The following is a 21,651-nucleotide window of genomic DNA, read 5'->3' as shown; positions in this document are numbered from 1 at the left end:
CCGGCCGTACCTGATCTTTTGACTTTGATTTTTACAAACCGAGTCGGTTTGAGATTTTGTCTACAGAGATCTAACGGCTTATAATGTTTTACAACTATCATTTCACTTGACATGGCATGATCTCAACCGTAAAAACCTTATAAAGCTCATCGCACAGTTAACAGTTTCATCTAAAAACTCTCTCTGGTAAATTCGTCAGATTTCGATTTGGGAAACCCTAAAAAAACAAATTCATCCATTTCTCGAATCCGTAGATATATTTCTCTGTGATATTTTGAATTCGTTTTTCATTTGCGTGTGATGGGTGGTTTAGCTATGGAGGAAATGCCTTTATCGGCGCTATTCGAGCAAGCTAGGAAAATTCATCTCGCTGCTTCAGAGTCTGGTGTTGATCAGGTTGAACCTTCTTACACTGTTTCTATACGAATTCGATTAGGGTTTTTATTTGAAATGGGTCGCGAGCTTTTTAAAACTGAATTGGACGTTGTTTTCTTTAAACTAGGATGTTGTGAAGAAAGGATGTGAGATGTTTCAGAAGTGCGAAGACATGATCGGGAAACTGGGCTTGTTCTCCTCTAATGAGACTAAAGAAGATATTAGCACCACCAATCTCAAATATCTTTTGGTAAATTTTCTCTTGCTATCGAGTTTTGGGGTTTTAGTGTTATGTTTGTATTCTAGTTTTGTTATTAGTTTTGGTGTAGAAATAGCAGAAATTGAACAACTTTGGCTGGTCCTGTTACTTTTTTACTCTTTTATAGCTGAAATTGTAGAACTATCAAATGTGGAGTCTGAAATTACCAGTTACTCTGTGGTTAGATCATAAGATTGGTGTGTGTTTTTGAGTTGTTATCTTTAACGTGACGAGGGATATATATTTGTTATTGTGATTTTAGGTGCCTTACTATCTTGCGGAGTTGACGGAGAAAATCATACAGGACGATCGGATTCAGGTTGTCAAGGCATCGTATGCGAAGTTGAAGGTGAGTTTTCTGTTGAGTTGTTTGCTGGTTATTATTGCATCCCTTTGATAAATAGTGTGCTAGTGGGAATGAATGAGCATTTTGTTTGGATTTTTTGAGACTAATGTATCGTCTTGTTATTGTGTCTAGGAGTTCTTTTCGTTCTGTGAGGCAATGGAACTTGTTCCAGATGAAGAGTTGGAGGCTTCTTCACGAGGAGGTTCTGGTGCACCTGCTGATCGAAGGGCTCTCAAGGTAGATTTATCCCCCTGTTTCTTTTGTTTGTTTATATAATCACGAGAATGAAGTTTAATGTTTGTGGATTTTTGAAATGCATGTTGTGTATTTGTAACTATGATACTTTGTAGATAGCTCGATTCAAACGTCAAAAGGCCGCTGAGGCAAAACTTCTTGAAATTAAAGAGAGGAAGGAGCGACGCGGACGTTCAACTAAAGCAGCTGCCTTGTCAACTCCGGTGGAAGCTGGAGAAGAAGATATTCCAGATGATGATAGCGAAGAAGAGAGAGAGGTTTGTCCCATTTTTTATTTTGCTGCTTTCTCTAATTCGATTTTCTTCTAAGCCTGGTCTTATGGCTTTTCTCTGCAGGCTTGGCTATCGTCAATCAACTTGGCTGTTTGTAAGGTTTGTCTAAAAATCATTTATTAGAATCCTATGATTTGTGTCAAGTTGAGGTTTATCTTATGATTGAACTTCACTACAGGCTATTGATCTGTTGGAAATGCTAAAGAGAGAAGAGGAAATGCTCTCTGCAATAAAGGAAAGACAGTTGAAGGTAGCTTACCTCTCGGTGTTAGTTTTTTCTTACGTGCTAACAAAACTATTTGATAAACATATAAACGAAGAAAATTATTATGATCTCTTGATCAGGATGGAGATGATGTGTTTTCCCGGGATGCTCTTGATGATCGTACAAAGAAAGCTGAGACATGGCACAGAGACGCTGCTGCCAGAGTACAGTACTCTAATCCTGCACAACCAATCACTTGTGCCACATTTGCGCAAGATGTATTAGAAGGAAGAGCTTCAGTGTCACAAGGTCACGAACACAAACACCAACCTCTTATATTTGGTCCAGCAAGCATCGTGGGTGGACCGCTTTCTACCAACAGAGAGAGGATGATAGCTCAGGTTTTCCAACCAAGTCACAGGTAAACACAAAACTATACTCATCAGTCATCACAAATTATAATTCCTTTGTGAGATTTAAAAAAATGATGATTAACCTTGAGTTTATAGGATGCCAACAATGTGCATAGAGGATGCTGGTTTAACAGAGATGAATATAATGAATGATTGGCAAGAGCAAACGAAAAAAGCCATCGAAGAAGCAACCACCTCATGGTACAACGATAAACCTCTGAGAAGAAAGGAAGAGGACGAGGAAGAGGATGATGAAGACGAAGAAGCAGTGATGAAAGCTAGAGCTTTCGATGATTGGAAGGACGATAATCCTCGTGGTGCAGGTAACAAGAAACTCACACCTTGCGGCTGAGAGATCGAGCCTGTGGCTCACACACATATTTAACACTTCCTCCCCTCTTTTGTTTCTTATTTCACAAAAACCTCTTCTTTCACTTTTGATGTCTGTAATGTAGTCATCTTTATACTCTTAAGCCTACTCTGTTACAGATTTACAGCATAAGATTTAACTACTTTCATTTTCGTATTTTCTTTCTTGGAATATTATTATTAAATACGCCGTTTATAGATGCACTGTATATATACAAATTTAGTAAAATATTAACGTGTGACTGGATCTGAGTGAGACCCATCTTTTTTTTAGTCCTCCATTATTGTGTGACCCACGTTCAATCACAAGCACCATTTATGGAATCAAACAGCAAAAGTGAAACGAGGAAAAAAAAAGAAAAGAAGAGATAACACAAAACAGTAACACACACATTTTGCTTGTGAATGATTAAACTTCCAAAGTACAATGAACATATCACACTAACAAATGTAAACCAGGATTCAACCTATACCCTAGTTTCTTCCTGGAAACAACACTTTTTGTGACTTAAAAAAAATAAAGAAGATAGAAAAACAAGAACGTGGACAAAAAAAAAAGGGATCAGATTCTTCGATCCAAAAAAAAACGAATACTCAGAAAGAAAAAAAGAAGAATATGTCAATGAAGATTGAAACAATAATATGAATTTGGAGATGTACACAAGTGAGGAAACTGATGATACTTTTTTGTTACCCTTGAATGCATTGAAACCCTTCACAAATCCAAAGCCAGATTCCAAACAATATAGCACAGATGCAGAAATCAAACATCAACACAACCCAAACATGTTTCTTCCAAATCTGTTTAGCCTTTTGTCTATGATGATGATCACTAAACAAACCATTTCTCACTTCCTTGCGTAAGACTCCATTGTTACCATTCCCACATAAATCAACCTTCTTCTCAGATATCTCCTCCATCGAACCGCAAGAATCATCTTCCCCTCCTTTCGCTTCGTTATGATTATGCAACAACCTCTTCTTCTTCTTCAACGCCTTCAACGGTTTCCCCAAAAGCGGCATCAAAGCAGCTCTTCTCCCTTTAGACGAATCAATACTCGGATTACGACTCTCTCTCGCTACGCTCCTCGGCGATCCAACCAAATCCATATCCAATTCCAAATCAACATCAACACCACCACCACCAACGATCTCCGCGAATACTGGATCCAGCTTCGATTGAAGACAAAGCGAAACCGGGTTATTAACAACCGTCTCCGCATCGGATCCACCGAGTCTAATCAGATCCTCCATAACCGATCTCAAACGATTCAAAACCCAGAATGATTCTGATTTCTCCATAGTTTCGTCGAGAATCGCGAAATAAACAAAGGAATCGTCGTCGATCGCGAACGTGTACGTCTTCTTGCGAACAGTGTGTGAGAACATCGAATGATGCGGAGGCGTGTTCTCGATGCATCGTAATGCTACGGCTTCGATTCCTGGCTCTTCTTTTGAGATGAACTCGGCGAGGACTATGGTTCCTTTCGCAATGCAAGTGTATGACAATAAACTCGGATTCGTAATCATCCTTTTCCTTTTTTTTTGTATATAAATACAAAATCAATGGAGATTCAAAAAAAAAAAAAAACAGAGATCGTTTAGGTTTTATTTCATTTTGGGAAATGCTGATCAGAGAGAGAGAGAGGAGATGATTCTTCTTTCTCTGATATATCTCTTTCCCCTTTCTCGTCCCGAATCTGATCTGTTTCAATGGTCTCTTTCTAGGGTTTCCGGAATATAACAGAAATGGTGTGATCCATTATTGGAGAAGACGAAACTAAAAAAGATAGATATAAGAGATACAGCCTAGCCCAATGGAATGGAACTACTGTTTACTGAAAACCACATTGCTATATTTACAATAATACCCCCACAGTTATCCGTGATTCGAGTAATTCACACGTGCTAGGGTAACGCCACGTAGCAATTATAACCACGTCGGACTAACAGTTCTTTATTTTATATATTTTTACTGTACGTCAACAAAATATATTTATTTTACTGTATAGCTTTAGAAATTTGTTAATAGAGAAACATACTCCTGAGAAAGCTAATGTGTCGCCACCAAAGAGCTTGGTGCACTTTTAGCAAAATAGCCTTAAATTTTCTACTTAATTACATTAACATATCATTGTATTTTCAAAAAAAAAAACAATTAGCTCAATAATAATTTGTTATGTCATCATTTCTCACACAAATTTAAATATCACATATTAAAACTAATTAAATAATTACATACTATTTTATGGCAAAATTTCACTAAAATTTACTTACAAATATACAAGTCAAAGTTTTATTGATTTTAAAAAATTAATATAAATTATTGATTTATTAAAATAAATATAAGTAGAATATTCTAAAAAGGCTATTAAAAACATATAAAGTTAATAAAAATAAAGAACATATAACTTATTAACAAAATCATATAAAAATGTTATTTTTATGTTAATATTATTACCATCATAATTTAAATTACAAGCTTTTAATAGTTATTATAATTGATTATAAAAAAGAAATATATTACTCCTGAATTATCTCCAACTCATTAAAGGAAACTTAATTCCCAATAAATATAGATTTATATATATTCATAAATAAATATAAAAATGACAACAAATTAGGGGATATCATGATGTGTGATTATTTATAAATATCTAATTATGTAAACTAATTAATCTCAGTGTGATTATTTATTAAAAATGGAAATATTGATAACCAAATAGGAATATATGTTTTAATTGTACATTAATCAATGTGCTATTAAAAAAGAATGAGAAAATAACCTTTATCATTATAAATAAACTTAGTACCTAAAAAAATCATAATATATTTAAAATGAGTGATTATTAGATTATGAAAAATTGTTATAGTTATTCGATTAACCATTAATATAAAAATTTGATTTATAAAGCACACAAAAATATATATTTTCATAAATTGTAACATTTTATAAATATTTTCTTTACCACATTCACATAATTCACGGATGAAATGTATTCTTACACGAATACGTTGATTTTGAAATTTCATTAATTTTTTCATAATGTATTTTTTGGTAATAATCCGTTTTTTATAGAAAATATTAATAAACCGACTAACTCAAAATATTTAAATAGCCTAATCACAAATATTAAATCAATAAATTAGATTATATTCAGAAAATTTAGTTTAGAATCCGATTGTTACTAACATATAATAAAATTAATTAATTAAACTACCAGTAATTTAGTATATGTTGTTATGGTTACATAAGAAACATGCAAAATTGTTATGATTACAAAAAATAAACATAAAAGATATGAATTTGATTTTTAAACCACACAAAAAACATGTTGCAATAAATAGTAACATTTTATCAATATTTTATCTTCCACATTTAAAGATTTCACGGGTGAAACATATTTTTTAAACGTAAAAACACAGCTTTGAATAATAAATAAAAAACTTTAGTTACATATTATGTTTGACACAAACAAATATTGGTTTTAGAATAATAATTTTACTTATAATAATTTTCTTTAAATCGATTTATTCCGCACATAGTGCGGGTTGTTACCTAGTTAATTATTAATACCTTAAAAAACTTATATTCATCGATCGTGAAGCAGGTTTAAAATTTGGGGAGTGTTACTGTTATGTAATGTAATCAAATATAGGACATGCTTCGATAATTTTAAAAGATAAGGGACCTAGTGCTAATAAACTTTTTGGGACGTCGTTTACATTGCGTTGTTTTTTTTTTTTTTTTTTTTTGTTAAAAGTTAAAACATAGCGTTGTTGTTGTTCAAACTTCAAAGTGTGTGGACCCGATCAAAGATGGATCAACCCGACCCGAAGAATGGCTCTGGATTGGTTATCTCCGCGACTGAACCGATGCGGTCGTTTCTCGCCATCGCCTCCGGTGATCTTCGTCTCTCCGAAGAACTCAGAGGAATCGCTTCCGATCTTCGGTCGAAGAACACCGTTCAGTACAAATTGCTCCGCGCTATATGGACCGGATCCGATCCGTCGACCAGACCGGATTTGTTGGGACTTTTCTCCGGCTCCGGTTTCGTCTTCAACAGTCCCAAACCTAGAGAGAAGGTTACACACGAACCTCCAATTTTACATCAAATCCTTCTTTCAGTTTCACCATCTGTTCTGGGATTTTCGAATTCGTATTCAATCTAGAATGCGGAGGAATTTTGACCTGGTTAGATTCTGTTTCTGTTATGAAGGAGATTATGTAGATGATACTGATCATGTTCTAACAATTCAGCACAAATTTGTGTGTTTGTAGTTTTGATTGATTCAGATTCAGATACAAATATGCAAAATCTTGTTTGGTTAGTTGGAGTAGTCGAGCAGAGAAGCGAAAAAAGAATGCTTCGTGTTTGCTTGTTTAGAACCATCTTCATGTCTCGCCATTTCTTTGCGAGTTTGTGTTTAATTTGATCTGATTTTTTTTCTATTGGTAGAGTGAAGAACTGAAACTGAGATTGGTAAAGCTCAGAGAAATAGCAGAGAGGAAGGAGTATGCTGAGCTTGTTAAAGATATTACACCCAAGAAACAAGTCGAAGAGCCTTTCTCCTCTTACAAAGACCAGCTCGGTTTCGGTAAGCATTTCGATTCCCGGATTACCTTTTTTCTTGTTATACATAGGATTTGATTTTCCTTCTTAATAGGTTTACATGTGGGTCTTACCATGTTCACTGGATATTTGGTTGGATACGCTTCTTTCAGAGCTTTATTCAACCGCAACCCTGCTCTGGTATTGTTTTCTGCTTCTCTGCTCTCATCTTGTCAAATTTTCAGGAAACTCGTTGCGGTTATAGCGAATCTTTTTTTTTTTAAAATCATTGGTGTTCTGTTTTCTTTCTTTTCAGAGTGCTGCTGGTGGGATTCTTGGACTAGTTTTGGCGATGCTTGTGGAAACACTTCTGTTTATAATCAAAACGTCTAGAGATGATAAGATTCAGAGCTCTCCATCGTTCACTCAGAGCTCTCCATCATTCACTCCCACTACTAAGAAGAATCAATAGAACTTCAACTTTGCTTGCATTCTCTTCCTACCGAGAAAAGAAAGAGAGATTTGTAGAGAGTTTAGCTTTGATACGTACGTGATATAATAATCATACCAGTCTGATTTGGGAATTTTTTGTACTCATATGACAAGAAAGAAACACAGAATTTATAGTTTTGTTTAAATAAATCTGAAGTTATGTGTTATCTTTTCCTTTCCCTTTACATGAATGATGAACCAGAAGGCGTATAATATAGTTTGGACGTTCTGTGGCCTCTAAAAACGTTTGTGTTCATCTCCTATTGGAGGACATTTTACTCGTGGCAATTTATGGGAAGTCAATTCAAGTGAACCTTGTTCTCCATACATGGAGATGGAGTTAGACGTAATCATCAAAATAGTATGGTCATTGGATTTTGATATAAAATTTTACGATGACTTAAGATAAGATGATAAACCCATTTTCATTATGTTTCCTAGTTATACAACTACATTATAGGAGAAACATAATGAAAATGGGTTTATTATCATCAAGTATCAACTTCAATCTTCCTTACTCTTTAACTTTAAACAACAGCTAGAGAAACAAAAAAAAAAACCACAATGCAGATTCTTAGCTCACACCACTTCCGCTATCATATTCAGTCTCAGAAGATCATAAGGAAACAATGGTCGTTTAAGGAGGTGAAGCTGAGAAATAAAGAGCGGTTACAAGATGTGGATTCATTCTTACAATATCTGTATCTCTTTGATGCCAATTCTATACAATGTTAATAACAGATACACTTTTACAGGGTCATATACTTCATTTGATCTCTGCACAGTTATTTGCACCAACTGGTTCTCGTAAGCAACTTGATATCGCCATCACTGCAGCTTCAATGGATGCATCTTCTCCCTGGTTTCAAGACATAAACGTAAACAGTTTATACATAAGCAAAAACAAAGAAAGAAGTAAAGAAAGAAGTAACAATCATCGATTTGAATTCGAGAGATAGTTCTTGCCTTCTCTTTCCAGTAAAACATGTTGCCGTATTTCCCAGCCAATCGACTCCAGAAACTACGTGGTACGTCTAAATCAACCGTAGCACCAACATTGAAATTCAATATGTTCCCTGTTCCAAATCCGGTTGTCAAGATCAGTTTCCCATTTGGATATACTTCAAGAACTTAACAATGAAGTCTGAGATGTTAGTTACCAAAAGTCGGGTCAGCAACAAACACAATTGTGCTATCATCCACCTGCCAGAAATCTTTGATTGCTAGCCCTGTTACAATAAAACAGCAATGTCATCAAGTAAAAAACCTATATAGAGATCAAGAAAGTACATATGTTGCTTTCGAAACATATATCATCATACCAGGTGTAACAGGATAGTTCTGAGCCAATACTCTCAACTTAAATCCTGTATCTTTCTCAAGATCAGCTATTTCTTTAGCAATCCTTTTCTCCTGTAACTCTCAAAGAGCAACAGAATAAGCCATTAGATCCACATGACATAAACAAGAACAAAGTGCTTAAATCAAATCCTAAAAAATGGATGCTGATAGAGTCATACTTGTCCATTAGAGAGGAAATCAGCAACATCTATAACAGAAGTGAACTCTTTAGGAAGCAATTCTGGTTTGTTAACACCAGCTTTTGCCTCTGCATATCCAACGCCTGCAAAAAGAGATTCAAAGTTATTGACAATTGGAATCTGGATAATTTCGTCTGCATTGTTCATACTTCATAAAGTCTCAAGCTTGAGATTGAGGATGAGTACAAAAAGATCCTAACTTTGTGATTTTTTTTTAAAGACTGTTTTAGGCAACACATCGACATTGTTATTGAAATCAAAGAACTTGTTGTTCAATCCCCGAGTCAAAAAGCAATGATCTTGGTGAGAAGGGGACAAAGAAATGTACCCGATAGAGATAAACTTAGAGCGAGAGCTCCAGAGAACACCAAACTCAGAGATTTTGATCGGAAACGTGAAACCCAGTTTTCGACGCCGGAGGTTTTTAAGGAGAGACGAGACGACGGTGAAATTTCTCCGGAGATGTGGTTGAAAACAGAAGGAGAGAAGCTTCTACATTGTGTAGAAGGAGGTCGAAAGAGCATCGCCATGACTCTCTAGCAAAAGCTTCCTTCTTCGTTACTCTGCTTCGTTTTGGATAACGTTAAAACGCTCGCTTACTATTTCGGTACAGACCGGAACATATTAAACCGGAAATAACCAATGTTTGGGATCCATAGGAGATGGTTTAGATAGGTTATTGAATTTTGAGATAAAGACTTTATAAACCATTTTCATCACACTACTCTACTGATATATTTGTGAGTTGTGTGACCAAGAAGACACATTGACAAAAGTGATAAATAAGGAAACTTTTGAATTGAAATTGCTAAAATTTTATTTTATTGTGAAAACCTATAGAGAGCTCACCTAAGATGAGCGTTCACATTTTGATTTTGCTAACAGAAATTAACATTAAATATTATTAGACTTTAATTGAAGCTAATGACGAATTTAAAGTGTAGAGTAAACCATCGATCATTCTTGCTCTTAGTTGTGTGGAGGGGAGTTGGGGACAATGCGAGCGCAGTTATCTTTGAGGAGAGGAGGGAAGAACGGGTTCAACGGAAACATATGGGGCCAACAGTTGGCATCTAAGGTTGAAAACGCTTTGCAACATGCGGTTTCGACATTTTCGAATTTTCCGGAGAAAACTGATTTGGCGATCTCGAGTACACATCCTTCAACACTGAAGAGAGACGACCAACATTTTACAAGATCAATAGGTGAGCCGGGTGTGAACAGTCCTGGAAGCATTTGAGCTACTCCTTGAGTGGCAAAAGTGGCAGCACATAGGGAAACAATTAAGAAGATTGAGACAACAATTTTGCTTGCCATCTTTCTTGTTAATCCTTTTTTCTACCTTTCCGTTTCTTTCTTTTTGGTTTTGTTTTAGACTTAGATGCTTGGGATACAAGAAAATCAGAATTTATAGGATCAGGAAACAAGATTCTATTTCATAAACCGAAGAGTAACATATCAGTTGTAAATTTGGTTTCAATATGTAACTCATGTTTAAGTTTGATGTATTAAACTTTGTTACATTAATTTGAGTTGACTTGTGTAAATGTAGTGTTTGTTTGTTTAAGTTTTGAAACAGAAGATGTGAAGCTAATAATTTTCATTTCACCCACCACTTATACCCAAACCGTGGTTAAGGCCTAGTATATGGTGGATTGGTACAATAACAACTGCAAATTTTTTAGCAAACTAGATTTTAATCGGCGGTATGCGACATTATATTTTTTAATTTATGGTTTATCTTTTATTAGTTAAAAAAAAAAATTAAAAACAAAATAGAAATGTGTTTTGTTCAAAAAAGTAAAAATAAAATAGAAATGTGTTATATTTTTGGGAATTTTAAGGGTTAATTTGAATGTATGGTTTATGTTTTATAGTTTTTGAAAAGTTTTTTTTTAAAAAATAAAATATAAATGTGTTATATTTTTGTGAATTTAAGGGTTAATTTGAATACTAATTTAAAATATGTCTATTCTCTAGATTATTATTTTATGATAAATATAATTATAATTGAATTAAGTGGATTGTAAGTAAAATGAGCGTATATATAACATTAGGAAAGATTTTTTTGGTACTGATAATTGATAAATATATATTTAATTAAAATCTAAATAATCATATTTTGGTCGATTTACTATATTTAAGTTTTTGTTTTTTTTGGCAATTTTCTAAGGACTAAGATTGTAAATAAATTTTCAAATAACAATGATTAAAATGGTAGAACCCAAAATGTATTTAAAAAATGTGAGTTGTACCATCTTTTTAAAAATATGGAGGAATCTAGCAACAACATCTCTTTATCTGGTTATTGAATATTGAGATTAGACTTTTTATAAACCATTTTCATCACTGCTCATATATTTGTGAGTTGTGGCCAAGACAGATTAACAAGAGTGATACATAAGAATTTTTTTGAATTGATTTGGCTAAAATGTTACTTTATTGAGAAAACCTATAGAGAGCTCTTCTAAGATACACGTTCACATTTTGACCTTGCTAACAGAAATTAACATTAAATCTTATTAGACTTTAGAGCTAACGACGACTAATTCAAAAGTGTAGACCATCGATCATTCTTGCTCTTAGTTGTGTGTAGGGGAGTTGGGAACAATGCGAGCACAATTATCCTTGAGGAGAGGAGGGAAGAACGGGTTCAGTGGAAACATATGAGGCCAACAGTTAGCATCCAAGGTCGAAAACGCCTTGCAACATGCGGCTTCAACATTTTTGAATTTTCCAGAGAAAATTGATTTGGCGATTTCGAGCACACATCCTTCAACACTGAAGAGAGACGACCAACATTTTACAAGATCAATAGGTGAGCTGGGTGAGCCGGGTGCGAAAAGTCCTGGAAGCATTTGAGCTACTCCTTGAGTGACAAAAGTGGCAGCACAAAGGGAAACAATCAAAAAGATTGAGAGAACAGTTTTGCTTGCCATCTTTCTTGTTAATCCTTTTTTCTACCTTTCCTTTTATTTATTTTTGGTTTTGTTTTTGATTTGGATGCTTGGGATGGTTTTGGATTTTGCAAGAAACTTTGAATTTATAGGACTATGAAACAAGATTTTATTTGATAAATAGAAGAGTAACATCAGATTTAAATTGTATTTCAACATGTAACTCATGTCTTAAGTTTTATGTATTAATTTTTAATAACATTAACTGGAGTTGACTTGTGTAAATGTAGTGTTTTCTTGTTTAAGTTTTGAAACCGAAGATGTGAAACAAATAATTCTCATTCGACCCCCACCCCACTTGTTAAACTTGAGTTTGGTTTGACTCTAAACAACACTAGTTAAGATAGCCGTAGCCTAACCAGGTTAAGGTCTTACGGTGGACTAGTACAATAACAAACTGCAAATTTATTAGGCTAAATTCATTTTCTTACAATCATTTCTGTTTCTATTCCATGTACACTCCAGTTTCTATTTCGTTTGTTTTCAGATAATATAAGTACTGATTGAAACTGTCCAGTTGCAACTACATATCTGTGTATTTCGTAGGAACGTATGGATAGATAATTTTTTTACAATATATTTCAATAAGTAAAGATTATCTACGTATTGGTTCTTAAAGTTTATGGAATAGTACCTCCTTCTAAAGAATCATCATGATATAAAAAAAAATTGTTATTGGATCAAACAAGCAAATGCAGCATACGAATATAATGGAAAACTACATAAATAGCAGCATAAACAAAGTTTAAGAACAAAGAGACTCAACAAACTCTTTATTCTTTTAAGGTCCTCCAAGTATGGCATTCTCTGTATCTTCTCTACTCAACGCATAGCTAAACCTTCTTTCCATGTCTCTCTCTAGATTTCCCGGCCCGCTTTTCAAGTACCTACATTACAAGCAGCAATCAATAGTTAGTCAGGCAGATTACACACAGAAACTCCTAAGGGAAATGATAAGAGAACATGTCAATACATCGACTTGTTTGGTCTGTTGGATAGAGAGATGCAGAGACATAAATTTAGCTTCTTAATTTTCAAACTCCTTCTACAGAACATCTAGATCTGTCTTAAGATCAAGTTTAGATAGCACCTCATCACAATCGATTTCCGCACTACAAATACTGAACTAGGATTCACTATCATCATCTTCAATACACATATACTTTTATCCAGGCTAAAACAAACTCTTCTTCACAACATTGTTCAGAATCAATACCTAACACATTCACAAACACTTAAACTAGCTAAGAATCATTCATAGAGGAACCTGTGGATACTAAAGATTTGCAAGATACTACTGAAGAACGAACATACACATTTTTGGTATTTTAACAACAGCATCTCAAACTCTAGACCTTCCCAGACTATAAAAGGATCGAACTTTAACAAAAATTCGAATACAAGAATCCAACTTAGGACCAAAATTGCAATTTCAGTATTTATTATATAATATACCTTATGCAGAGATCGGTGACGTCAAGAGATAACTGAGCGTGCCAATCAGGTTTCTGAATCAACCAAACAGCTCTATCGTCTTTGCTTTGGTAAAACCCTAATTTCCTCAGCCACGCCTCTATGCAAGGTAAGCTATGCGAATACAGTGGCTTGTTCTTCTCCGGTAGCTTCTTCAGCCATTCGTCCTCCGTTTCCGATACCTCCTCCGCGTCTGAAGATTTCGAATAAACTAGAGTTAGCGGTTTCCTCCGAACTGAATTAGAAAAAGAACCGAAACTACGACATCTGGGAGAAACTGAAGCTTTCGAGCTCGAAATGTGAAGAAATTTCGGAGCGATTAATGATTGTGTAATTGGAAAAGGAATCAAGTTGAACGAAGTAGAGACACAGTTCATGATAACAAACAAATTTTCTCCGAGAAAATTTCTGATTTTCCCGGGAAAATTCTGGCGAAATCGATCGAGAAGAAGAGAATCTGACGCAGATGAAGTTGCTGTTCGTCATCTGGTTCTATCTTCAATTTCGCCACGTCATCAACTTGGGCCTTTTCAGTTTCAATTGTAAATGGGCTTTTAGATTAAAGCCCAATAAATCTCGTAGCAATATTTTGTTTCCCGCCAAAACATAACCCTCGTCGCTCTCACTAGTCACTCCCCTCATGTTATCTCTTCTTCAACCCCAAAATCGAATTCTTTTTTTTTGTTTTTTTTCCTACTCTGTTTGTTTACATTTCAATGGCTGGAGATTTGTTATACGCCAAAACGCAGCGTTTCGTGCTTCTGATAGATCTTAATCCGTTACTAGTCAAACCCGACACGGAGCAGTACCTAGCCGTCGTGATCTCCGCCGCCGAGAAGCTTCTCTCGTTTCCTCCTCTCTCTGCTTCTCTCTTCTCTTTCAAATTCTTCTTCTCTTCTCTGTCTTCTCTTTTATCTTCCTCGAAGCTTTCTGCAGCACTCTCAATTTCATCTTCTTCGCTTTCATTTGACCTCCCTAGCCCTACACTTGTCTCTCTCAAACGCGCCATCGATGCGGTTAGAAGATGCGAGCTTCGATCTAGTTCCACGGCGGTGGCGGCATCGCCTCGTGGGGTTAATGTCGCGGCGAATTTGCGACAGATCGTCTATGATTACGCTTGGGAGCCGGTGGTTCGAGGTATGATTCCTGGATTCACGGATGGTGGTGGGTTCGATGTAGTTAGGTCGAATTTGGTGGTGATGTTTTCCCCAATTTCTAGGGATTTGGATTGGGTTTCTGAGTTTCTCGATGTTAAGGCTGGTGATGAGTGTCTTAGCGACTTGGATTTGTTCAAGTCAAAGTTAGGTGAGATTTTTGACTGTGTGAATGAGTTGTTTGATGATAGAGATATTCAATTAAGCTGGATTGATGTTAACTCTGGTGAAAGATGTGAATTGGGATTGAAGTCTGGGTTTTTCGATAGTGGGATTAGAGAATTGGGTTGGGGACATTGTTCTACGGATTCAATTATTTTTGGTTCTTCAATTGTTCCCTTTGGTTTAATCTATCCAGCAATTGGTGTTTGTCCGAAGCTATCTACTAGCCAGAGATTTACTGTTCAGGGGAGTCTTGAGATTGCAGATATTAACGGTAAACCTATGGAATGCAAGTGCGGTGAGCTAGAGTTTTCTTCTTCTGAGGTTGGTGGTAATGGGAAGAGGTGTGATGAGTTTATCAGCTTAGCTAGTGGACCAGAGCCGGTCAATCAGGACGACTCTCTAGTTGAACATTTTTGTGATGGGAATACCAAACTCAGTATTAAAGCCTTGAGGCTGTGTGATGATGATGATCTTATCGAACTTGAGAGGTATACTTGTGAGACTTTTGTTGTTCATGAAGTATCTCAAGAATCTGATCAAGATCAGGAGCAAGAAAGTGGGTTTTGGGCAGACCGGGTTTTTCAGATATTAGTTGAGGAGACGGGTGAGAAGGTAGCGAAAAGATCATCACCCATATGGCAGATCTTGTTAAGTTATCTCTATAGGGAAGATTACTCAGCATTGATATCTCTTTCGAATAGCAATGGTAGTTTGCGGACTGGAATTCTCAAACCCTTCACTTTTTCCTCGGCTTTAATCTGTGTTCTTGACAATGGAGTGTCTCGTCTAACTGTGGATCATGAAGATAGCAGGAAGAAAGTCAGCTGTAGGGAAAATAAAAGAAAACCAAGAAAAGGTACTCTTAATGACATTACCTGGGAGGAGTTCTGCAGATCAGTAAAAGATTATGGTCAAATAGATATAGAAGATGTTTATTTCTCCAAGTTTAGCAAGTCGAAGAAATTAAAGTTTTTGAAATGTTGGATGAAACAGATTAGTAAACCCAGAGGTTGCAGCTTATCCAGCTTGTCCGTGACTAATAATTGCAATGCATTGGAGGATATGGACGCAAATCCAATTGAGGAAAAGAACAACTCCTCTGAAGAGACAGAAAAGGCTAGCTCTTCTTTACCTGTAGCTGAAGAGGACATTGCTTTGAGTGGAAATCGTATATCTGGAAAGCAGGAAAATGATGCATCTGTTCATGCAGCATCAGAGTCATCAGAGAATTTCTTCGCTACTCTTCCTACTAAAATTAAACAAGGGATTAAGTCTGAGGAAATAGACTTGTCAGCTCTGGCCGAGCGGCTGGTCAAGTCCTGTGTCTTCTACTGCTCTCAAAGAGCTGAGAAGGACTATAGCTGTGAGAGTGGAACCCTCTTGTTGGTCTCTGAGGAGCTAACCAAGATATTACTGAAAGAACCGAAAGATATAGTTGCCAAGTTCAAAAAGAAAGATTCATTATCCACGGCAAGTGAGCAGAAGTCTGATGAAGCTGCCCCCAGTAGCATCGTTAGAGAGTATCCTTTTATTTTCTGTTTGGTGTTACAGTAGCCAACTTATTCTTATGTTTTTATTTTCTGTTTGATGCTTTCTGTTCTGCTCATTTATCTAAGCTGAATTAGCTGTTCGGCATCGTTGTTCTGTTTTCTTTAATTAGCTATAAGATACGAGCTGCAGATTCTTTTCCGAATGGAGATTCTAAGATGTCAGATAGGTTTGGGAAGTGAGGAATCTGTAACACAGAAGTTTGCAAAACAGATTTGCATGTTCCTCGAGGGCATTCAGTGCAAGTTAGATGGCGGATTCTTTGGTGAATGGAGCCTTGATAAGTATGTTGACAAAACTATAAAAGCCAGGTATATATAATGCCATTCTCAGAACTTACACATTGTAGTTTTGGTCATATGTGTATTTATGCTAATGCATCATCGACTTATGCCCCTTCTCAGGTATCATCATATTCTTGGAGAAGCTGTCAATATAATATATACAGAGATGGATCTGCTCATGTTCAGTGATGAGGATCTTGAAGATAGTTTTATGAACAATGAAGAGAGTAGTCAATCAGGGAGAGAAAATTACCATAGCAATCTCAAGAGTCATCATCATATTCAAAGAAATAAAGATGTCCCTGGTACGAGTAAGGAGGTAAACAGTGAGGAGGGCATAGAAGCTAAGAAAGAGGTTGAAGCACAAGAAATGAGGGAGAGGGCAAGAAGATTCTCGAGTCACACAAGTTGGATGCCTGATCTTTGTAGAGTCTGGGCACCAAAACAAACTAAGAACTCTAAAGGCAAGGCGGGCCAGCAACAGAGAACGGCCAAAAGAAAGAAAGAGCAAAGATCAGTGGAATATGATAGGGTATGTGAGACACCAATGACAACTACAGAGACCAAACGAACACGAACTGGTAACAAAGATGACTACGAGTGTGAGACTCTGCCTCGTAGTTCAGTACCAAAGGCTTTGTTTCAGGATGATTCTTCTTAGGTAAACTTTCTCTCCCCGTTTAAAGAAAAGACTCGGAGCTCGAGATAAAGACTACATTGAAGTCCCACTTACAAAGAAATAAAGCTAAAAATAAGAAAATGGAATAAGTAGAGTTAAAGTGGAACAGGGATGTTCTTTGTTAGAATTAGTGCACAGATGGAATCTCATTGTATTTACTAAGAATCATATACAGATTAATACAAGAATGAGTGCTTCAGTTTGTGTGTTCCCTATTTCAAACAAAGGACATTGGTTGTGTTTTGGGAGATATAAGATAAGTCTACTTATCAGGAGGACACGAAGGATTCTTGGCAAAGCAACTGGTGCTTCAATTTGTGTTCCCTATTACTTATTCGTGTGCATCCTTGACAAAGGAAACTGTATGAAAGTCAACGTTGTTCTCCACTGCATCAAAGGTAGGAAGATACTATTTTTTTTCAAAAGAGCAGAGTTCTACTTCATCATACTTATTTGATCATGAAGGGGCCGAGTCATCACAAATATGATCAAATGTGACAAAAGGTGGTATATCCAAGAGCATATGCATCTCAATCTAATAGAGAATACAGTACATAAATAATATAGATATGATATTTAAAGGCTTAAGAGAAAGACAGTCTGAGACTAGTACTCATTACCAACCTAGGAGTCAATTTTTTGAGGTGGAATAAAGTAAGGGGACCCGAATGCATCAACCCAACTAATGATGGAGGAATCCTCCAGATCTACAAGTGCGCTTTCGTCGATATCAAAGGTGTGGACTTGGTTAGAGCACAGGCCAGGAAAGGAGCTACCATTGACACAGAAAGGTTCCGACTTTGAGAGGAAAATGACGAGATCTCCGATGTCTTCAGTGTAAACGGCGCTCCCTTGTTCGTCTAGCTTGAAGACCATCAAAGCTTTTGTTTTCATTTTCAAATCTCCACCGGAGGTGGCCTTCCTATACCACTTAACCAAGAAAGTCTCACCTGTGGTTCTTGACTCCACCAAGTGTTGGCTCGTGCAGCACGAACCAAGAAGTTCCCGTTTGAACTTTGTCAGCTCGGGAAAGTTTTTAAATCGCAACCTCTGAATCTTGGGATTGTGCTTGTGTTTGTGTAGATCCCATGATCCAATGAGGTGGCCTCCAGATCCGGGAATGCGAAACATGTCATGTTTCTTGGAATACATAACAGGGGAGGAGTAGAAGCAGGGGGGTTCGATTCTGATGTTGGTCCACTTGGAGTTAGCTTGAGCTGGTCTACATAAGCTGAGCTGAGGTCCCAAGAACTTGACAGCCACAACACAGTCTTCATCCTCAGGAGAAGAAGTGGACATGGCCACGTTGGTGACAAGTTTGGTTTGGCAATGAGGCAGAGTCACAAGAGGAGGCAGAGGAATGCGTTTGGGATTTGTATCAGATGCAGCCGGGTTTAAATCGTCTTGGAGACGCACTATTCCGTCATCCTTCAAAGTAGCTACCCAACCATGAGATGACCCGATCGTTACCATGGCCTTTCTATCCACCAACTCCATTGGAACTTTCTTTTCCAAATGATGGCTGTCGTATTCATTAGCTTTGTAAATGATGAGTTTTCCGAGATCCGCGTTTCTTGGTCCACAAGGCTCAGCGCCGTAGACGAAACAAGGAGAGGTTTGCAGCAAAAAAGTTGAGAAGCCCTTAGAGTGAAGAAGACAAGATCTTACAAACACAGGTTTCCCAAGGCGGAGCCTCGAGAGCCGGCTGAGATGGAGAGACATGAATACGATTATGTTCTTTAAAACAAAACAAAACAAAAAGCAAGAAAAACCCTAATTGAAGAATTTGTTGTCTACACCACCTAAAACCCTAATTGAATGAAGAGTATGTCATCGTCTCCACCTAAAAACCACCCATTATTAATACATAGCTTTACATCTCACCCAAGTTTTTGGATATGTTCTCTTACATGTGTGGGCTCGCCTTCTCCTTTCTCGGTTTGCGCTAAACAAAACTCGAAAATATTTAATGTGTGGAAAACTCCCAAACTTTGGTTTCTACCTCATGACTGCGACTAAGAAGCAAAGTGACAGCAATCTTATGATAGAGAGGAAACTGAAGGATGGAGATGTTTGGTTCTGTCTAAACAATTTTTGGATCATAACATAATTTCCCAAAAAAAATAAAGTATCTTGATTCTTGCAAATGAAGTTCAAATGCTAGTCTTACATAATTTTACTAAGATGATCAAGTGTCATAAATATTTGATGATATACATATTACATAAGCACAAACAACAGACTTCCACATTACAAACATTAGTAGTAGTATGATTGTATCAGTCAGTTAAACTCACATTCCAAGAGATCAAATTAATGGGTTCGTTATATGTCACACACTTTATATATTCTATGTACTAATTATCAGCTTTGGTTTCAAAACTACTACACTATCTCCAATTAAACACAGAAGCCACAATCGCTTAATTAAATTAACTTTTGGATTCGAATTAAAGCAACTGAAAAAGTTGATACACATGCGCAAGGGTTCGTGTTTTGTTTCTGCTTTCAATCTCTGTCATGAATTTCTTCTTCGAATTGGATATGAAGTTAAAACATATAGTATAATTTAGTTGGGAGACAGATTAAAGAAAATAACAAATTATTAACTCTAAGAGCATATGCATATTAATCATACAGAGAGAGGTTTAAAAGAGAGAAAGACACAGAGGACGGACGACTCATCTAGTATAAATTTAAATTTGGTGGTGGAATATGATAAGGGGCCCGGAGTGTAAGATTATAACAAAAGGAGTCGGGTTCATCCAGACAAAAAACGGCGCCTTCATCTACATCCAAAAGTTTGACGATGTTAGGGCACATGCCAGGAATGGAGTTAGCAAGGACACAAAAAGGTTCCGACTTTGAGAGGAAAATGCAGAGGTGTCCAATGTCGTCAGTGTAAACGGCGTTCCCTTGTTGGTCCAGTTTGAAGACCATTACAGCTCTTGATTTCATTTTCAAAACTCCCCTGGAGGTGGCCTTCCTCCACCACTTAACCAAGAAAGTCTCACTTGTGGTTCTTGACTCCACCAAGTGGTCGCTTGCGCAACACGAATGCAGAAGCTCCCTTGTGGTCTTGGTGAGCTCCGGAAGGTTTTTAAACCGCAGCATCTGAATATTGGGTTTATTTTTGTTGTTGTTGTGGGGATCCCATGATCCGATGAGGTGGCCACGTTGGGTGACAAGTTGGGTTTGGCAATGAGGCAGAGTCACAAGAGGAGGGAGAGGAATGCGTTTGGGATGTGTATAAGATGCAGCCGGGTTTAAATCGTCTTGGAGACGCACTATTCCGTCGTCCTTCAAAGTAGCTACCCAGCCATGAGATGAGCCGATGGTTCCCATTTCCCTCATCAACTTTAGTGGCACCTTCTTATCCAAATAGTTGAGCTCCCCGGTAGCAGTCAGGATGACGAGTTTTCCGCGATCTGCTCCACAAGGAACAGCGCGGATGATGGAACAAGGAGGAGTGTGCCTCGAGGAAGTTGAGAAGCCATTAGAAAGAATAAGAAGATGAAGAGACGGAGGACGTTTCCCAAGTCGGCTGAGAAGCAGAGACATGTTCTTCTTAATGGAAAAAGCAAGAAACCCCTAATTGAATTTACAGTATGTCATCTTCTACACTTAAAACCCCCCTCCATTATTAATACACATAGGAATGGCCTTGGCCACCAAGCTTTCCATCTCCACAAATTATTATATTTATTTATTTCTATATTATCACTCAAACGCAAGATATTTTTGCTCTTTCACCTGTATAAATAATTCCAAAGTCCTTTTTAAAAAGCTCAATTCAGCAACATTAAGCTGAAAATACTCCGCAACATTAAGTAACTCAGCTCCATCTGAATTTTTAAAACAACTCCCCTAACCTATCATCTCCATTACTGTGAAGTTCGTCTCATTTGTTTTTGGCGGCTTTGCTGCTGTTTTAACATCATTGAGTTTCTCGAAGAATCTCTTCTAGTCTTTTAGAGGGCCATGTCAGAAATCCTAACAACGTAAAAGCATTTGATAGATATATTTTCTGTTTCTTGGTATCATGAAACTATATGTGCAACTCTTTTTTCAAACAAATTAACATTTTCAATGTTAATTGAAGTGGCTTGAATTAGTAGAACTAGATGATGCACTTACAAAAAATTTCTCATCCTCTCGATGAAAACGATGTGAGATTCTCGAAGGAGGCAGGTGGTGGGAGCATGAGTAGTGAGTAACTGAGTATGTTCGCTGAGCCATTTTCTCCTAACAAAGCTCTTCCCAATTCTATTTGAAATCCAATTTTATGTTTTAAAAATCTCCCACAAACAC

General features: G+C 36.7%; 10 protein-coding genes across 12 annotated transcripts; 3 read left to right on the top strand and 7 right to left on the bottom strand.

Moving 5' to 3' along the window:
- The first annotated feature begins 2 nt into the window (after positions 1-2).
- LOC104728108 (PP2A regulatory subunit TAP46) lies at positions 3-2,651 on the top strand. The gene is made up of 9 exons (XM_010447139.3): positions 3-396; positions 503-625; positions 897-983; positions 1,113-1,217; positions 1,331-1,492; positions 1,571-1,606; positions 1,686-1,757; positions 1,853-2,133; positions 2,222-2,651. Exons 1-9 carry the CDS (start codon positions 301-303, stop codon positions 2,475-2,477), a joined length of 1,218 nt encoding a protein of 405 aa, XP_010445441.1. The 5' UTR covers positions 3-300; the 3' UTR covers positions 2,478-2,651.
- Positions 2,652-2,887: 236 nt separating this feature from the next.
- LOC104728100 (phytolongin Phyl2.2) lies at positions 2,888-4,294 on the bottom strand. Its single transcript, XM_010447132.3, has one exon. It carries the CDS (start codon positions 4,022-4,024, stop codon positions 3,185-3,187), a length of 840 nt encoding a protein of 279 aa, XP_010445434.2. The 5' UTR covers positions 4,025-4,294; the 3' UTR covers positions 2,888-3,184.
- A 1,880-nt stretch (positions 4,295-6,174) lies between these two features.
- Positions 6,175-7,706, top strand: LOC104728092 (uncharacterized). Of its 2 annotated transcripts, none has more exons than XM_010447124.3 (4): positions 6,175-6,580; positions 6,955-7,093; positions 7,163-7,248; positions 7,364-7,706. In XM_010447124.3, exons 1-4 carry the CDS (start codon positions 6,314-6,316, stop codon positions 7,517-7,519), a joined length of 648 nt encoding a protein of 215 aa, XP_010445426.1. In that variant the 5' UTR covers positions 6,175-6,313; the 3' UTR covers positions 7,520-7,706. The 2 variants fall into 2 exon arrangements, with proteins under 2 accessions (XP_010445426.1, XP_087343273.1); XM_087487147.1 differs by having other exon boundaries at positions 6,235-6,580; positions 7,221-7,248.
- A 407-nt stretch (positions 7,707-8,113) lies between these two features.
- LOC104728087 (thylakoid lumenal 15.0 kDa protein 2, chloroplastic) lies at positions 8,114-9,773 on the bottom strand. Its single transcript, XM_010447122.3, has 6 exons — positions 9,409-9,773; positions 9,060-9,163; positions 8,862-8,952; positions 8,700-8,768; positions 8,506-8,615; positions 8,114-8,398 (listed from the first exon to the last, which is right to left on the bottom strand). The coding sequence occupies exons 1-6, from the start codon at positions 9,608-9,610 to the stop codon at positions 8,306-8,308; spliced, it is 669 nt and encodes a 222-aa protein (XP_010445424.1). The 5' UTR covers positions 9,611-9,773; the 3' UTR covers positions 8,114-8,305.
- A 106-nt stretch (positions 9,774-9,879) lies between these two features.
- Positions 9,880-10,430, bottom strand: LOC104728079 (uncharacterized). The gene has a single exon (XM_010447115.2). The coding sequence runs from the start codon at positions 10,395-10,397 to the stop codon at positions 10,050-10,052; it is 348 nt and encodes a 115-aa protein (XP_010445417.1). The 5' UTR covers positions 10,398-10,430; the 3' UTR covers positions 9,880-10,049.
- A 977-nt stretch (positions 10,431-11,407) lies between these two features.
- LOC104728073 (uncharacterized) lies at positions 11,408-12,071 on the bottom strand. The gene has a single exon (XM_010447110.2). The coding sequence runs from the start codon at positions 12,017-12,019 to the stop codon at positions 11,663-11,665; it is 357 nt and encodes a 118-aa protein (XP_010445412.2). The 5' UTR covers positions 12,020-12,071; the 3' UTR covers positions 11,408-11,662.
- Positions 12,072-12,675: 604 nt separating this feature from the next.
- LOC104728069 (uncharacterized) lies at positions 12,676-13,887 on the bottom strand. Its single transcript, XM_010447108.3, has 2 exons — positions 13,493-13,887; positions 12,676-12,924 (listed from the first exon to the last, which is right to left on the bottom strand). Exons 1-2 carry the CDS (start codon positions 13,885-13,887, stop codon positions 12,819-12,821), a joined length of 501 nt encoding a protein of 166 aa, XP_010445410.1. The 3' UTR covers positions 12,676-12,818.
- Positions 13,888-13,967: 80 nt separating this feature from the next.
- Positions 13,968-17,539, top strand: LOC104728063 (uncharacterized). 2 transcript variants are annotated; one of them, XM_087487174.1, is made up of 4 exons: positions 14,146-14,647; positions 15,023-16,349; positions 16,497-16,688; positions 16,782-17,539. In XM_087487174.1, the coding sequence occupies exons 1-4, from the start codon at positions 14,227-14,229 to the stop codon at positions 17,320-17,322; spliced, it is 2,481 nt and encodes an 826-aa protein (XP_087343300.1). In that variant the 5' UTR covers positions 14,146-14,226; the 3' UTR covers positions 17,323-17,539. The 2 variants fall into 2 exon arrangements, with proteins under 2 accessions (XP_010445408.2, XP_087343300.1); XM_010447106.3 differs by having other exon boundaries at positions 13,968-16,349.
- Positions 17,540-17,859: 320 nt separating this feature from the next.
- Positions 17,860-19,158, bottom strand: LOC104753515 (uncharacterized). The gene has a single exon (XM_019232597.2). The coding sequence runs from the start codon at positions 19,060-19,062 to the stop codon at positions 17,965-17,967; it is 1,098 nt and encodes a 365-aa protein (XP_019088142.1). The 5' UTR covers positions 19,063-19,158; the 3' UTR covers positions 17,860-17,964.
- An 867-nt stretch (positions 19,159-20,025) lies between these two features.
- LOC147949020 (uncharacterized) lies at positions 20,026-20,901 on the bottom strand. Its single transcript, XM_087469641.1, has one exon. It carries the CDS (start codon positions 20,899-20,901, stop codon positions 20,026-20,028), a length of 876 nt encoding a protein of 291 aa, XP_087325767.1.
- Positions 20,902-21,651: the final 750 nt, after the last annotated feature.

The sequence above is a fragment of the Camelina sativa genome, chromosome 2 (assembly GCF_030686135.1).
Source record: "Camelina sativa cultivar CO46 ecotype springtype chromosome 2, ASM3068613v1".
Classification (NCBI taxonomy): Eukaryota; Viridiplantae; Streptophyta; class Magnoliopsida; order Brassicales; family Brassicaceae; genus Camelina; species Camelina sativa.
The sequence above is the reverse complement of the archived record's forward strand: the minus strand, read 5'-3'. Positions and strand labels throughout refer to the sequence as shown.